At 40.7% G+C, this 16,138-nt stretch overlaps 1 protein-coding gene across 1 annotated transcript; it reads left to right on the forward strand.

The window, feature by feature from the left end:
• The first annotated feature begins 14,653 nt into the window (after nt 1-14,653).
• Nucleotides 14,654-15,583, forward strand: LOC148121396 (olfactory receptor 10V1-like). The gene has a single exon (XM_087907610.1). It carries the CDS (start codon nt 14,654-14,656, stop codon nt 15,581-15,583), a length of 930 nt encoding a protein of 309 aa, XP_087763736.1.
• Nucleotides 15,584-16,138: the final 555 nt, after the last annotated feature.

Below are 16,138 nucleotides of genomic sequence, written 5' to 3' on the forward strand. Positions count from 1 at the left end.
AACAACATGAAATATCTTGGGATAACTCTAACAAAACAAGTGAAATACCTGTAGACAAGGTCTTTGAAGAATGAAATTGAGAAGATATCAGAAAATTAAAATATCGCCCACAATCTTGCATAGGTAGGATCAATATAGCAAAAATAACAATCTTATCAAAAACAATATACAGATTCAATGCAGTACACATAAAAATCTCAAGACAATTCTTCACAGACCTCAAAAGAACAATATTAAATTTTATATGGAAAAACAAAAGGCCAAGAGAACAAAAACAATCCTATACAATAAAAGAACATCTGGAAGCATCACCATCCCTGACTTCAAACTCTATTATACAGCTACAGTAATGAAAATAGCTTGGAATTGGCATAAACATAGACAGGTGGACCAACTGAATAGAATTGAAGACACTGATATTAACCCACAACCTATCAGTGCCTGATTTTTGACAAGGAAGCTAAAGATATAAAACGAATAAAAGAAAACATCTTCAACAAATGGTTCTGGTAAAACTAGATGTCAACATGAAGAATAATGAAAATAGATCCATATATATCACCATGCACAAAACTAAAGTACAAATGGATCAAAGACCTCAGAATAAAACCAACCACACTGAACATCATAAAAAAGAAAGTGGGAAGCAGCTTTGAATGCACTGGCACAGGAGACCACTTCCTAAATATAACCCCAGTAGCACAGACACTGAGATTGACAATTAATTAATGGAATCTCCTGAAATTGAGAAACTTGTGTAAAGCAAAGACACAGTCAATAAGACAAAACACCTGCCTACAGAAAGGAAAAAGATCTTCGCCCACCTCACATCTGACAGAGGGTTGATCTGCAAAATATATAAAGAACTCAAGAAACTAGACATTAAACTACCAAATAATCCAATTTAAAAATGGGGTACAGATCAATACAGAAAATTCTCCACAGAAGAATGTCAAATGGCAGAAAGACACTTAAGCAAATGTTCAACATCCTTAGACATCAGAGAAAGACAAATCAAAACAACTCTGAGATACCATCTCAAAAAAAAGTAAATCTAGTGACTAACTGGTATCATCCTAATCTCTCTCTCTCTCTCTCTCTCTCTCTCTCTCTCTCTCTCTCTCTCTTTTTCTCTCTCTCTCTCATCTATAAATTTATATAAAGATGTCACAGAAAGGAAAATGTGAGTGGGTCAGACACTTTTGGAAAGCTTAAATGTTTAATAAGTGGGAAAATTGATTACATCCACTGCATGCAATTATCAAGTAGCGAATCCATAATCTAAAAGATATCCGTGCCCTGAAGTTTAAGAGGTTTGATTAAACAGACCTCACATCTTATCTACTAGGAGTTGTTGCTTCCAGATGACATCACAACGATGATGAAATGAAAGTGAGGCATCCTGAAGTCAGACAGCTGGTGATAAGTACTTGGTGGATGTAGAAGTAAAGTCAAGGAACAGGAAAGAGTTAAAATATGGAAGAGGAAAGGATATAAAGGAGTTGATATATTAATGGCATAACAGATGTCCTCCAACTTACAGTAATATTATCCTAATGAACCTAACACAAGTTGGTTTTGTCATATGACAGGAATGTATCCTGTCATAATACATTCAATGTATCTAGCCCGCTGCACATCACAACTTAGCCCCCTTAAACACACTCAGAATACTTACTTTAGCCTACAATTTGACAAAAGTCACTTATCATAAAAGCCATTATATAGTGAAGCACTGGTTGTCCATACAATTTATTAGATTCAGTACCTTACTACCGCACCAGCACAGTCTGGAACCACGAGTCTCGGCGGAGGGTGTCCAGGTTGAATGAAATCCACAGAGCACGAGGTTGAGGTGAAACAGCAGCTCTTTTATTGTTCTACTGGGGCTAGCTTTTATACCATGGCACCAAATGGGGAGGGGGCTGCAAAGGGACTGTCACCTGACCCAAGGAGGAACTTTCATCTGACTCCAGTAGGGGTCAAGGACTGATCACTTGCACTCCATCTTCATCTGTCCCCCAGTAGGGACTGTCACCTGACCCCAGCAGGGATCAAGGAATAATCATGTGCACTCAAACTTCCTCATCCAACTCCAGGAGCAGAGGGAAGTTAAGATTCTTTGCAGATAAGCACCTCAAATGGGGGCAGGGAAATATAACTCGGGGTAGCAATTCCCTCAATTCCCCCAACTTTATTTTATAATGAGGGGTCCTGTCTTAGGTCCTGTGAGGGAAGTACCTTCCCTTACCCATCACTGGGCCCCTGATACCCTGTCTTATGCGGGGGGTCACCCCACAGGTTGCCCATCCTTGGAGACCCTCATTTTTTCAGCATCTGCAGCCATATCTCATGACTTCCAGGAGAGTCATGGGCCAGACTGAGTAACACCTGACAGTGGACAAGCTCAGTCTTAGTGAAGGTGTTTAGAAGTCGTTTTAAGAGGAGCAGACCTACTGCTACCCCTACTAGTCCCAAGATCCCCAGGGACAAGGCACCTCCCCATCGCTGTGCCCAACCACCAATCTGGGCCATGACATTCCACCATCCCTCAGCACATATAGGTTTAACATGGGTTTCATTAATTGCAATAATCTGATGTACCAAAGAGTGGGTAAAGTTTACAAAGGAATCATTCCAAGGCCCTCTAAGGTAAGCATTAAGGCGTTGCACCTCAAAGGACATATTTTTCACTTCCATAAGGGTCACACAGGCAGAATGATAGAAATGAGAACAAGAAGCTTGTTGCACCATCCACAGCACATTAATCTGTTCCTGCAATAAGGCTGTTTGCTGATTTAAATTTAACATCCCCAATTGAATATCTGAGTCCATGGTATTTTGAGTCTCTAAGGCCTTGGTAACACGGGCAGCAAGAGTGTTAACTCTGCAGTAGCTGCATTCTGGAACACAGTGATTCCCGCAACGGTGGCAGCAGTGGCTGATATGGCGATGGCTGCGATGACTGCGGTGGTGATTTCAAAGTCTCTTCTCTCTCGATACAAGATAAGCTCTCGTCCATCATGTGGGTCTTCTACCACCAGGGGAACCAGAGCAAGAATTCTCACCATCAGCATGGACTCATCCGTCGGGGACCAGCAGTTGCTCAAAAAGCAAGAGCTGGAAGAACAATTAAGGACACCATCCTCCCCGACCGACCCATTAAAGGAGACAAACATAAAGGGAGGCAGAACACAAGCCAGACTGACAATAGAGAAATTCATTCCCACCGCATAGTTAATCTGGAGGGATGTTTCAAAGATGTCTGATGTGTTCCATCTGGCTGTAGCATTGAAAGCCAAGCCCCTTTGAAGAGCTAAAGGCCTTATATCTGTACATGCACGAGGGCCACAGAGAAACATGCCCGCGAACGTAGGTGAAACTCCTGCCATATTTGGATTTCTATAGGAATAATCAAAGGCCCCTCTCAAGGAGTTTTTAGAGGTAGGTCGGTGACCAAACCATAAATATTTATCTCCCTCCAATTTCCATGGTTCCTTGGGAGCACAATTTCCCCAAGATAATGGTAAGTACAATCTGAAGGATTGTGGCGTCTTCTAACATAAGGGAGCTGGTCTCGGAGGAGTTGAAAGTCCAGAAACATTTCTTTTAAAATTTATTGGGTAAAAGATATCTCTCAATCCAAAACAAGGATGCCCAGAAGAATCAGAGGAAAAGTCTCCCAGAGAATAATTACTAAGGACCACACATGGTCCAGAAAGAGAGATACTAGGCATCTCTGAAATATTGCCAATCTTTCGGAATCTGAGGCGTGAGATATATCAAACGTTAAATTACCCAATGAAGATCTAATGCTATATTTGCTGCAGGAACCCCCAATGTATAATTGGTGGAATAAAAGGATGGAAAAACAGAGCTTACTTTACTTACTGGCATCAGTATGGGTGGATACCTCACCAGTGCCCATCTCAGGGCTCCCTCGATGTTCTTCACTTGAATCCATATTGTCAGGACCAGCAGGGCCTGGCTCCACTGGCCGAACATTCTGCTCAGGCACCCAGATGGGTTTTTTGGTTCCTGGAGGGAAGACGCAAATGGCCCCCCTCACCCTAGCCAACATGGGTGTGGGTGACTGCCACTGTCCCGTGATACTATCCTTCCATCTAACCCAACCCAGAGATTGGGAAGGTTTCTGCCAATGTCTCTCCATTGCTGATAGACCTTGTTTTTATCTACTGTTAAAAAATTTAAAATGTATAAAATTGTAGATAACTGGGTATTTGGGGAGGTGATATACTCCCCCTTCTTTATTTTACAAAAAAAAATTGTTTAAGGGTAGCATGCATGCACTCCACTATGGCCTGTCCTGTGGGATTATGTGGAATTCCAAAGGTATGTGTAATTTGATGTTCTTGGCAAAATTTTGCAAACCTTTGGCTGGTATAAACTGGTTCATTGTCTGTTTTAAGAAAATCTGGAATGCCCATACAGGCAAAAGCCTGTAGACAATGAGCAATAACATCCTTAATCTTTTCTCCTGAATGTAGGGAGGCATAAATTACCTTGGAATAAGTGTCTACAGAGACATGTAAAAATTTAAGTCTGCCAGCTTGAGACAAATGGGTAATGTCCATCTGCCAAAGGTGGTTAGGACGGAGGCCTCGAGGATTGACACCTTCATTGGGGGCATTATGAAATGGAGCACAAGCTGGACATTGGGATGTGATTTGAGTAGCTGTGGCTAGAGTACAGCCAGAGTGAAACTTTAGAGAAGAGGCATTTAAATGATACTTTTCATGAAGATGATGGGCTCGTTGTTCCTCAGAAAGGAACAATGCCATTGGGCGGGTGAGGGAATCTGCAAGCTTATTTCCCTCTGCCAAGGGCCCTGGCAGATCAGTATGGGCCCAAATGTGGCCAACAAAGGCAGGAAACACTCTTTGGCATATAAGACTTATGCAACTGAACCAAAAGGTGGAAAATCTGAGAGGTAGGTAATATATATGGCGAGGTTTCCAATGGCCCAACAATCCCTGCCACATATATACTATCAGTATACAAATTGAAAGGTTGATCCTTGAAAAGCGAAAAGGCCATAAGGCAGGCTGTGAGTTCTGCAGCTTGGGCAGAAATCGGACCTAGGGGCTGCTTTTCTTTAATTGAACCAGAGACCACCACTGCATAGCCCTTGGAAGAACCATCAGTAAACACTGAACACACTCCCTTAAGGGGAGAAGTGTTAATAATTCTTGGAAAGATAACGGGATGATTCTTAAAAAATGAACTTAAACGAGAATCACGATAATGGTTGTCAAAATTGGCTCCAGTTTTTGCGATGAACAAGGTCCATCCATCTTGAACCCTCTGTAGCCGTGTTATTTCCTCTTTTTGATAAGAGATTAGAAATTTATTTGGGATCCTGCCAAAAACTTGTAAACTAAAATCATATGCCTTCCATAGAAGCTGTAACACCATTTCATAATATGGGGTCACTACCTTCTTAGGGGAAGCGGGTAAATGTAACCAATAAATGGGTCCCCCTTGCCAAAAACGCCAGTAGGTGAAAATTGTGAGCTTGGGACGAGCCCCTAAATTCTGAGAGGAAACTGTCCCATGACTCATTTGCCCCTCCCTGTCTGGAGGCTTTTTCCTTTTAATCTTTCGCTCCTCTACCTTATCCACGAGCAGTTTGGCCTCCTTATCAGAGGCCATATCAGAACAAAGAGAAGCCTTTGCCTCATTACCTTGAATCTCAGATAACACCTCTTTTGTAGCTTCCAAGCCCTGCTTAACCCAGACTTTCTATGTAAGCAAAGCATCCCTGATCAGTCTCCAAAGGGAGAACGTGGCAATTGGCAGGACTTCAGGCCCCTTCTTTCTCAAAGTTTTTTGAAGATCCCCGCGAACCTGTTCCCACTAAGAAATATTGAGGGCTCCACTGGTGATGAACCAGGGACTCCACGTTTCTGTAGTTTTAAGAAAATCATCCAAAGTCTTAGTTTTTACAGCTGTTCCTTTCAACAACCTCTTTAACTCTGATTTACCCGGGGTATTCCCCATTTCTTAATTATCTCTTAATTATCTCAAGTATCTCTTATTTCTTAATTATATCTTAATCCCCAATGCATCCTGGCCGGCTGCAGGATGACCCGGTCCACTTTCCTCACCTTTCCGATCTTGGTGGGAACCTCCAATTACCGCGCCAGCACGGTCTGGAACCACGAGTCTCGGCGGAGGGTGTCCAGGTTGAATGAAATCCACAGAGCACGAGGTTGAGGTGAAACAACAGCTCTTTTATTGTTCTGCTGGGGCTAGCTTTTATACCATGGCACCAAATGGGGAGGGGGCTGCAAAGGGACTGTCACCTGACCCAAGGAGGAACTTTCATCTGACTCCAGTAGGGGTCAAGGACTGATCACTTGCACTCCATCTTCATCTGTCCCCCAGTAGGGACTGTCACCTGACCCCAGCAGGGATCAAGGAATAATCATGTGCACTCAAACTTCCTCATCCAACTCCAGGAGCAGAGGGAAGTTAAGATTCTTTGCAGATAAGCACCTCAAATGGGGGCAGGGAAATATAACTCGGGGTAGCAATTCCCACACCTTACAGATTACAGAATCAGTTACTTTCCTCTGAAATGACGGAGCTGGCTGGCATCTGTGACTTCTTGATGCTATTTCGCAGCACAAGACTATCATGCTATAAACTGCTTGCTTGAGAAGAGATGAACCTTAAAATTTCAAATTTCAGTTCAATTTGTATTTAGCTTTTTTGTGCTATCTTAAGTTGAAAAATCATAATTTGAGCCATTGTAAATCGGGAACCATCTTAGCATGTGTTTGTACATATATATATATATATATATATATATATATATATATATATATACACACCGTGTGTGTGTGTGTGTGTGTGTGTGTGTGTGTGTGTACAGATATATATATGTATAGATATCTGACTTCAAAACTTTGTCATATTCTGGAGTTATTATCAAAGGGACAAACCAGACATTGAGCCCTTGAGTGTTTTTTTCTGGGTAAATGAATCCATTGAAATATTTCTCTAACAAAGTTATAAATTGTTTCTTATGTTTTCTTGAAGTCTTCAAAGCAGATGTTCTACATTGTCAGGCAGGAAACTTTGTGAAGGACAGTAGAGTGACATGTTTCTGTCATGAATTCAGCACTTGAACACATGAGCAGAGTATACACTAAAAAACACAACTAGAGGTTTCCATATGGACTCTATTTGTTTTCTTTTGATCCTGTGCCAATCTAACTCTCTGTCCCTGTACACCCCCCTCCATCCCAGGCATTTTCTTCCAGTATCAGTATGACCTCACTGCACTCATAAGCACTCTGTGTAACTGGTACGTTACACATGTGGCTTCATGGATGAAAAACAGTCACCCTGATTTCCTCTCCTGACTTTTCCCTGAGAGAGCACAGCTAAGTAGCTATTTCAAAGACAATGTGAGCAATCTAATTTTATTTTTAACTTTTACAATGATGCCCTTGGAATGTTGTGAAACTGTTGGAAGACATGGATCACAGTGTGGTACCTCACGCCTTTGTGTAATACTCTGAGGAAGTTAAGTTGTATGTCAGATCTCATGGTTATCATCAAGTTTTCCTCAAGATTCTGTTCTGTATCTGACGATAATTCTCTAGAAATATTTTTTAAGTCTTCCTTCCCTGTCCTCTTATTTCATTTCCCATTAGTGGATGACTGGGTTACTTAATTTCTGCCCAGAATTGTGTAGATGACTAGCCATATTGGAAATGGGATTAGATTACATAAGCGATTCTCAACATTCTCTGCACCATAGAAATGTTGCAGTGTTAGCTCTGAAGAGCATAGCAATTGTAATAGAGCTAATGGTGTGCTATGTCTTGTGATTAGCATTGTACATGTGTTATCTTAGTCTATCTCCAGAACTAGCCCTTGAGGGAAAAGGAGTAGTATTGCTTCTAATTTGCAAATTAGGAAACTGAGGATTTAAAAAGATAAGTCACTTACTCAAAACCATGCAACTCGTGGGTAGTTGAGCCAAATTTTTAATTAAAAAACATCGGAATCCAGACATTTTGGTATGTGTATGCATGTGTGCGTGTGTGTGTGTGTGAGAGAGAGAGAGAGAGAGAGAGAGAGAGAGAGAGAGAGAGTGTCTGTGTGTGTTTCCCAGAGGTTGACATCCGTTGTCTTTCTCTGTGACTGCCTTATTTTCTAAGACAATGTTAAAGTTTCCAATTTAGCTAGACTGGCTGGTCAGCAACAGAGATTCTCCTGCCTCTGCCTTCAGTGCCGGGATTACAAGTGTTTTATCTCAACTTTTTACCTGGGTGCTGGGAATCAAGACCCAAACACTTTATCAGCTGAGCCAGCATTTCCCCAACATCAGACCTGGCCGGTCTTTTAACAACTTTTTTATATTGGCTCAAACCCTGTTTTGAAAATTTGTGTATTCAATTTAAACCTTTAAAACAATAAGCAAATAAGCTAATGATTTTTCAGGTAAGCTATGTAGAAACAGTAATTTATGTTGGCCCCAACTGACCTCATCACTGAAAACATGAACAAGTTAACTAAAACACAGTCCTTAGGGAAATTGTACCGGTGGAATAGCCCTGATGTAACCTAACTCTCGGGTATGATGATTTTTCATCTTGCTAATTTATGCTTCCCAAGCTGACCTCAGTCACCTCAGGGGACTAACAATGGCTTGTTAGCCAAGTTATGATTCCTGGTTGATAATATTTTCAAATCTGAAAACTGGTGCAATTCTAAGGTTAAGTCCGAAGCTACAAAGATGTCGTAAGTAAAGAATCATTTGTAACTGTGAACAAAGAAAAGGATAGGATGGAATGTACACCTAGAAGAGCTAATGAGGGAGGAACCATGTCTGTTTTCAAACAATTTACCATCATGCTGTCAATCAGCAACACCAGTGATCTAGAAGAGGTCAACACTGCAGCCTGGAGATTTTGCAAGGACACAAAAGCCTTGAGACACAGACCTTGAATTCTCAGAGTTTTGCCAAGGATTCTTGTAAATTCACAATATATAGAAAGAAGTCCAAAGAAGTTCATCAAAAGGTAAGAATCACATCCCTTATCTCAGACTTTATATTAAAAAAACTCCTGTGCCTGTCATCAGGCCAAGGCTTGGGCAGTCATTGGCCAGGGGGAGGTGGAGTGTGGAGCTCCGCAAAGCAGGCCCTTGTGTAGTTCCTACTCAGAAGCAGCATTTGATGCCGGGAGCCTTTCAGGAACTCAATAACTGTGGAGCTAGTGCTTGTCAACTGATGCCAGGCAGAGAGAAACATCTGTTCCCGAAGAGGTCACCCATCCTACGTCAGATAATATATGCTCGGCACTAAATCAGCCTTGAGACAGAGACACGAATATGTTCAAGGAGTTCTCTGCTATTTAAAAATAGCTACAATTTTAATTTCATAGTAGTAGAAAATAGAAAATATTAAATTGTGTTAGAGAATAAATAATCAGATGTTTTGTTCACATGAGTCCTCTTTATGCATTAAAAGTAACTGTGACAGCGCACATTTTGCTAAAAGACATCACTGCAACCGTAGCACATTGTCCTTCTACAGCTGCCCCAGCTGGATTTGCCTGGTGTGACTTTACTCTCTTTGGCAGTCAATGTTGAGCTTTCTTGTTTTCAACTCTTCCTTCCCCAGAAACTAGAGCCAAACCTTGTATAAGATAAAGTCTCAAAAAAGAAAAAGATAAGATAAAGACTCAATAATATTTGTTAAAGTAAACTTAGGTGTTGAGTGCACACCTTTGATGGGCGCCTTTGATTCTATCACTCAGGAGGCACAAGCAGGCTGAACTCTGTGAGTCTGAGGCCAGTTTGGTCTATGTATCAAGTTCCATGCCAGACAGAAATACCCAGTGAGAGCCTGATCCCCAAAGCCCCTTTCTCCCTCCTTCCATTCCATCCTCCTCCCTTCTTTCTCTGTGAGCTGGGGGGGGGGGTGAATTTCCCTGGAAACACTACTTCCTCCCCAAAACACACACACATGGCATGGGGGGAGAGAAGAGAGATTTCCCAAAATTATTCATGAAAATAAATATTAAATAAGTAAGTGGTGAAAGAGGAAGATTGGGAAAGAAACCAGCTTGATTTCTAAAAATTTATTTTTATGTGTGTGGGTGCTTTGCCTGCATGTAGTATGTGCACTGTGTACCTTCTTGGTGCCCACAGAGGAACCAAGTCAGTAAAGCACATTAAATTTACTAGGACATCACAAATTATGCTGATTTTCAGGCTAGAGAGTTGACTCAATGACTGTGAGCTGTCATATGGGTGCCACGCATACTCTTAAGTATTGAGCCAACTCTCTAGCCTGAAACTCAACATAATTCTCTGATGGGATGCTTGTGGTGCAACACTTTATAGTGGCATACTTTATCAGTTAAAAAAAAAAAGGTCAGAAAACAGAATTAAAGGCCTTTCCCTCTCTAGGACAGCTGTCACATACTCTGCACCTAGTATGTGTTCAGTGCCCTATGATTTACGATGACAGACTTAATTCCAAGTTGATCTAAGCGTTAATGCCCTGTCATTTACTAACTGGGCAAGTTAGTTAAACTTTTAAACCTCAGTTTATTTATTCAAAAACTATGAGGGGCTGAAGAGATGGTTCCGCAATTAAGAGCATTGGCTGCTTTTCCAGAGGACCCAGGTTCAGTTCCCAGCACCCAACCCACACGGTTTCTATCATCTGTAACTCCAGTTCCAGGGAATCTGATTTCTTCTTTTGCCCTCATATGGGTATTCACAAAGTTCACATGCATACAAACAAGCAAAACACCCATACACATAATATAATAATAATAATTTCAAAATTAAACATACATGAACAACAAAGTCACATGTTTTATGTGATGACTTCATAGTTCACTTGTAGACATAAGTCAAACACATCAAATGCTTGGATACTGCCATTGTTGAACTTCAGGAGCATGAGATCAGTAAAGGGTCCAGCCTTGACTCTCCTTCCATTCTAGATGCTACTGACAAAAAACAAACAAACAAAACCCTCAGCAAATCATACATAACTGTTATTTAGGAATGTCACAGTTTAAGCCTGGTGGCAGTGACCCACAACTTTAATACCAGCATTTCAGCCTACTCAACAATTTCAGGCTAGTCAAGGTGTCATAACTAGATTTTGTATCAAAAAAATATTTCTTATGAGGATATAATAGTTTTTGTTTGAATGCATCTAACATTGAAACCTGTAGTGTTGCTGCTGCTGCTGTTACTGCTGCTGTTTTTGAGAGGAATCCAGTATTTTTGTTTAATAAAAACTAAGGCCAGCAGGATAAAGGTATTTTCACTGAATCAAAATTGCTTTGATCCTTTGCCAACAAGATAATACATTATAAAACAAAAGAATAATTGAAGAAGCTAATTAATAGCAGAGGAGTCCAATTTTGTTCTGTCTACATTTTCTTAAACTCCTGTCCTCACATGCTATGAACTAGACACCAGCAGCTCTTACCTGAATCTCCAGAAGCTACCACGTGCTGTAGCGCATCGGAGCTTTTGCCCTGGCTATGATGGTTATGATGCTGTTCCTCCATCTCTGCTCATCTCACTGTCAGAATCCCAAAACTAATGCTTTATTCCCCTCCTTGGCTAAATCCAGGATTTTGCTAACCTCTAAATTTAGGTCAGTCCAGTCATGCAGATGAGCTTAAAGTCAAAATATTTTAAGATGATGCTAGGGAAATGGCCTTGGATCTGAGTTAGAATCCTTAGCATCCATGTGAAAAACTGGGCCTGATCACACTGTGTTGGGACAGAGACAAGATCACTGGGACTTAGAGACTTTTAGCAGAACTCAAGTAGTGGTCTCTAGGTTTGGAGGGAAACTCTGTCGTGTGGGAAGGCAGAGTGCACATATGTGCCCATACAACACCACCACCATCACACCCAACACACACTTTTACATAAGCTAGTGTCTTCTTAACAGTAAACTGTGATGTAGAAAACTAGAAATAAAATCAAATGAGCCATAAAACTTCTTCCAGAAAATATAAGATAGGTTGCCACATATTCTTTCCACTCAGAAATTATTTTCAACCCCAGGACAGACAATGAATGAATCCATGAATCTACCCACTTTGGGGAGCATCTAATAGACATTTTGGATTATTTTTCATAGATGTTGTTTCATCTGCAACTAACAATAATCTTCTAGTGAAGCAGTGAGATGCTAATCTGAGGAAATAAGGTGAACTGACTTACAAGATACAAAACTAGTTAAGTGAGAAGGATGGGATTCTAACACATCCCATGCAATCCCATCAAAGCCTGCTTTCAGCCACTCCTAAATTTATATAATGTATAGGAGCATATACATGTATTATACACATATAACTGGAATTTCATTAATATTCAAGTAGGCAATTTTATTTTACCTAAAGCCACCAAGATTTTCTTTGAAGTTTTTAACAAAATAAAGTTTCTTTCAATATACCCTTTCCTCCCTGTGATTAAATGCTGTCTACATAACAGAAGTTATGGAAACTAACAAGGCAGGATTATGCAAAGGTATTAGTACATGGTGTTGTCATTCCATCATCTTTGAGACCCCTTTAGCATCTTGTGACTAATTTTTTTCACTTTTTTTAATTGATTTTTATTGAGCTCTACATTTTTCTCTGCTCCCCTCCCATGACTAATTTTTAAACTGATCCATTATCAATCTTGGACAAATCGAACACTCTCCTCCTCAAAGAAAGAGACTAGGTAGCCAAAGAATTCTCACTCTACAGGAATCTGTTTCTAAAGCCACTCGCCAACTAGTACAGGGGTAAAACAGCCAAGGGTAACAAACTTGTAAGCTCTTCTTCTTGGTTCACGCTGGTGAACAATCTCAAGAGGAAACAATAAACTATCATCTTTTTGTTAAGGAGAGGCTTCTTGAGAGTTTTTCTGAGTTGTACCTGTCTCAGAAGAAATGGCCTGCTATTTTAGTTGTTTTCTTTAAAAATGGTAAGAGGGGAGCTATTACCAGTGTAGATTCCGAACTTGGAAACTTTGGGGAATTTTGTCTTGTGCTAGGAGATAGTCAATCAATGCTCTAAATCAACACATCAAATTAATTTGCATTCCTGTCCCCTAATCAGCAACAAGATAGTTTACACTCTTAAGAATTTAGAGATTAGTCACAAAGGGGAAAAGAAAACATTTACTTGAAATCTTGATAATGGCTTTTATTCTCCCAAACGAACAAACCAATGTTTGTTTCGATATAAAATTATTGCTCCCAATATTTCTAATTAAAAATGATTATTAAAATGTCCTATAACTTTAGTTTTCCAGGAACAGACCTTTGTCCCATTTAGATCCTAGAGCATAAAACATTCCAAGTCAGGAAGGATGCGTGGTCAGTGTCACCCCAAGGCAGATGTGAAGATGGGAGCAGCACTGTTTAGAGCTGTATGCTTTCACGAAGCCCAAGGTTTGACTCAGTAATTTGCCATCATATGGTTAGAAAGCTATGTCAGAACATTCTGGATCATGTTGCAAAGGCTGCATCTACTTAGCCTCTTGGTTGCAATGACAAAAGCTCTTCATATATACTAAAGTTAATTCTGCTTCCATATGTGACCTAACTCACTGTTTTCCTCATCACCAGGGAGGAGGGGAAATGATGAATGTGAAGCACTTACATAAAAATTACGATGGGTGACGTGCCACCATTATAATGCTTGGGGCTCTGTTTGGTTTAGTGAAGTGCCCTGGGCTATGCAGCATTTTTCAATGATTTTCTTCTCCTTTTCTCTATGCTTTATGAAGAAATGAAAGATATGGAGTCACTGAAATACAAGTGCTTTAAAATTAGGTACATTTATGCCTAAAATGGGACTTCCTGAGCCTAAGAAGGCTTAAGAGAACATGACAGAAGGCACCACTGAGACCTCTCATCTCTAGAGTCCCAGTGAACCGAGTAGTTCATTGTGTATAGATTTGCATTAATTTCAAGATACTGTTCTGATCTTTGAACCAGAATCTTGACAACCAGGAAGCAGGTGTTTCAAATCCTAAATACAGCACAAGTGATCAGCTCCGCAGTGAGTTTGAGGTCAGCCTGGGCTACAGAACACCCTTTCTCAACAAGAGCAAAAAGAAAATGAAACAATAAAGCCTCTAGGCTTTGAAATACACAAGAGTTTATGATACAGTATCATAAAATACCAGCAGCATAATTCTCTCTAAATGATGACACACATTTACCTATACAGTCATAACAATTTTTATTCTAAGTTTCATAGAATCTATATTTTGTTTCTCTGTTTTGCAGCTTTGAACTTTAAATCGGTCTTATTCATTGATTTGTTCAGCACATATTTGGGGAACTCCTCTACAACAGGAATGGTGGTCCACACTGCACTCAGATGTCATCAAAGATCCCAGCACTGAGGATTCCTCAGTCTTTGTTACTGGACAGAAAGAAAAGAGAGACGAGGAGATGGCAAATGTACAGGTCATCTGTTCCATGGACTTCTGTGGAATAAACTAGGCATGTTGCTGAGGTAGCTCGGAAGGTGCTCTAGCAACGAATGGAGGTTGAAGCAGGGCATCAAACTCAGCGAGAAATACCTTGAGACGCCTGCCGTTTTTCTTTGAGGTAGGCCTTGTACACTCCCCCATGGAAACAATAAATAAAACAGTTAATATCCAATTCTTCTTCCGTCCATTCTCCCCTGACCCTGGGGTGCAGATGGTGATTTTTGTGGCCTTTTTAGTGATGTACCTGATCAGCCTCAGTGGAAACGCCACAATCGCTGTGGTTGTCCATACTAACCACTCGCTCCACACACCCATGTACTTTTTCCTAGCTAACTTGGCAGTTCTGGAAATCTTCTACACATCAGCCATTGCACCTCTGGCCTTGGCAAACCTTCTCTCTATGGGCAAAACTCCTGTTTCCATTACTGGTTGTGGCACTCAGATGTTTTTCTTTGTCTTCTTGGGTGGAGCTGACAATGTCCTGCTTGCAGTCATGGCGTACGACCGGTTTGTCGCAATCTGCTACCCTCTGAGATACACACTTATTATGAGCTGGTCCTTGTGTGTGGAGATGGTGGTGGGGTCCCTGGTCCTGGGATTCCTTCTGTCAATGACACTAACTATTTTAATCTTCAATCTCCCATTCTGCCATAACAATGAGATCTACCACTTCTACTGTGACATGCCTGCAGTCATGCGCCTGGCTTGTGCAGACACACATGTTCACAGGACTGCCCTGTATATCATCAGCTTCATCGTCCTAAGCATCCCCCTATCTCTGATCTCCGTCTCCTATGTCTTCATCATCACAACCATTTTACAGATCCGGTCTGCTGAAGGGCGACATCGAGCCTTCTCTACCTGCTCTTCCCACATCATAGTGGTCCTCCTGCAGTATGGCTGCACCAGTTTTATATATTTGTCTCCCAGTTCCAGTTACTCTCCTGAGATGGGCCGAATGGTGTCTGTGGTCTACACTTTTATCACGCCCATTTTAAACCCTTTGGTCTACAGTATGAGGAACAAGGAACTGAAAGACGCTCTAAAGAAGGCCTTGAGAAAGTTCTAGGGAGGGTGAACTTGTGATTTATTTTAATCAAGGCACTTCTGAAAATGAAATGGAATTCTTTTACTAATTATGAAGGCTCCAGACATACATGGTGCAATCTGTGATTCTGGTACTCGGGAGGCAGAAGCAGAAGGATTGCAAGTTGGAATCCGACTAAGCTACATAGGAAAATCCTGCCACGAGACAAATAAAACAACTGATTATAATAATAGAATAATGGTGGAATGACATGCATAATTCAGAAATGTCCTCAGCACTTGGAGACACATGGTCTGATATGCAAAGTCTCATTTGACTTCCAGAGAAAATTTATGCTTCTGTCATTCTGAAAATAAAGCTATATCACATAAAACAATATTATGCCCTGGACATGAATGAAGAGAGGCAAAACAACATTTGTAGGGCAGCTATTACATACCAGATGCTTTGTATGGATTAACTCATATATATCATGCTAATTTTTCAGAGGAAAAAAATTATAAGTAGCTAAAAAAAAAAGTTAAATCTAAGATGAGAACACAGTATCTACACATCTAAAGGCTAAACTCTCTATGT

The sequence above is a fragment of the Myodes glareolus genome, chromosome 7 (genome assembly GCF_982192425.1).
Source record: "Myodes glareolus chromosome 7, mMyoGla1.1, whole genome shotgun sequence".
In the NCBI taxonomy this organism is placed as follows: Eukaryota; Metazoa; Chordata; class Mammalia; order Rodentia; family Cricetidae; genus Myodes; species Myodes glareolus.

Coding starts and splice junctions, on each gene's coding strand:
- LOC148121396 (XM_087907610.1), top strand. CDS start 14,654: ATGGAAACAATAAATAAAACAGTTAATATCCAATTCTTCTTCCGTCCA.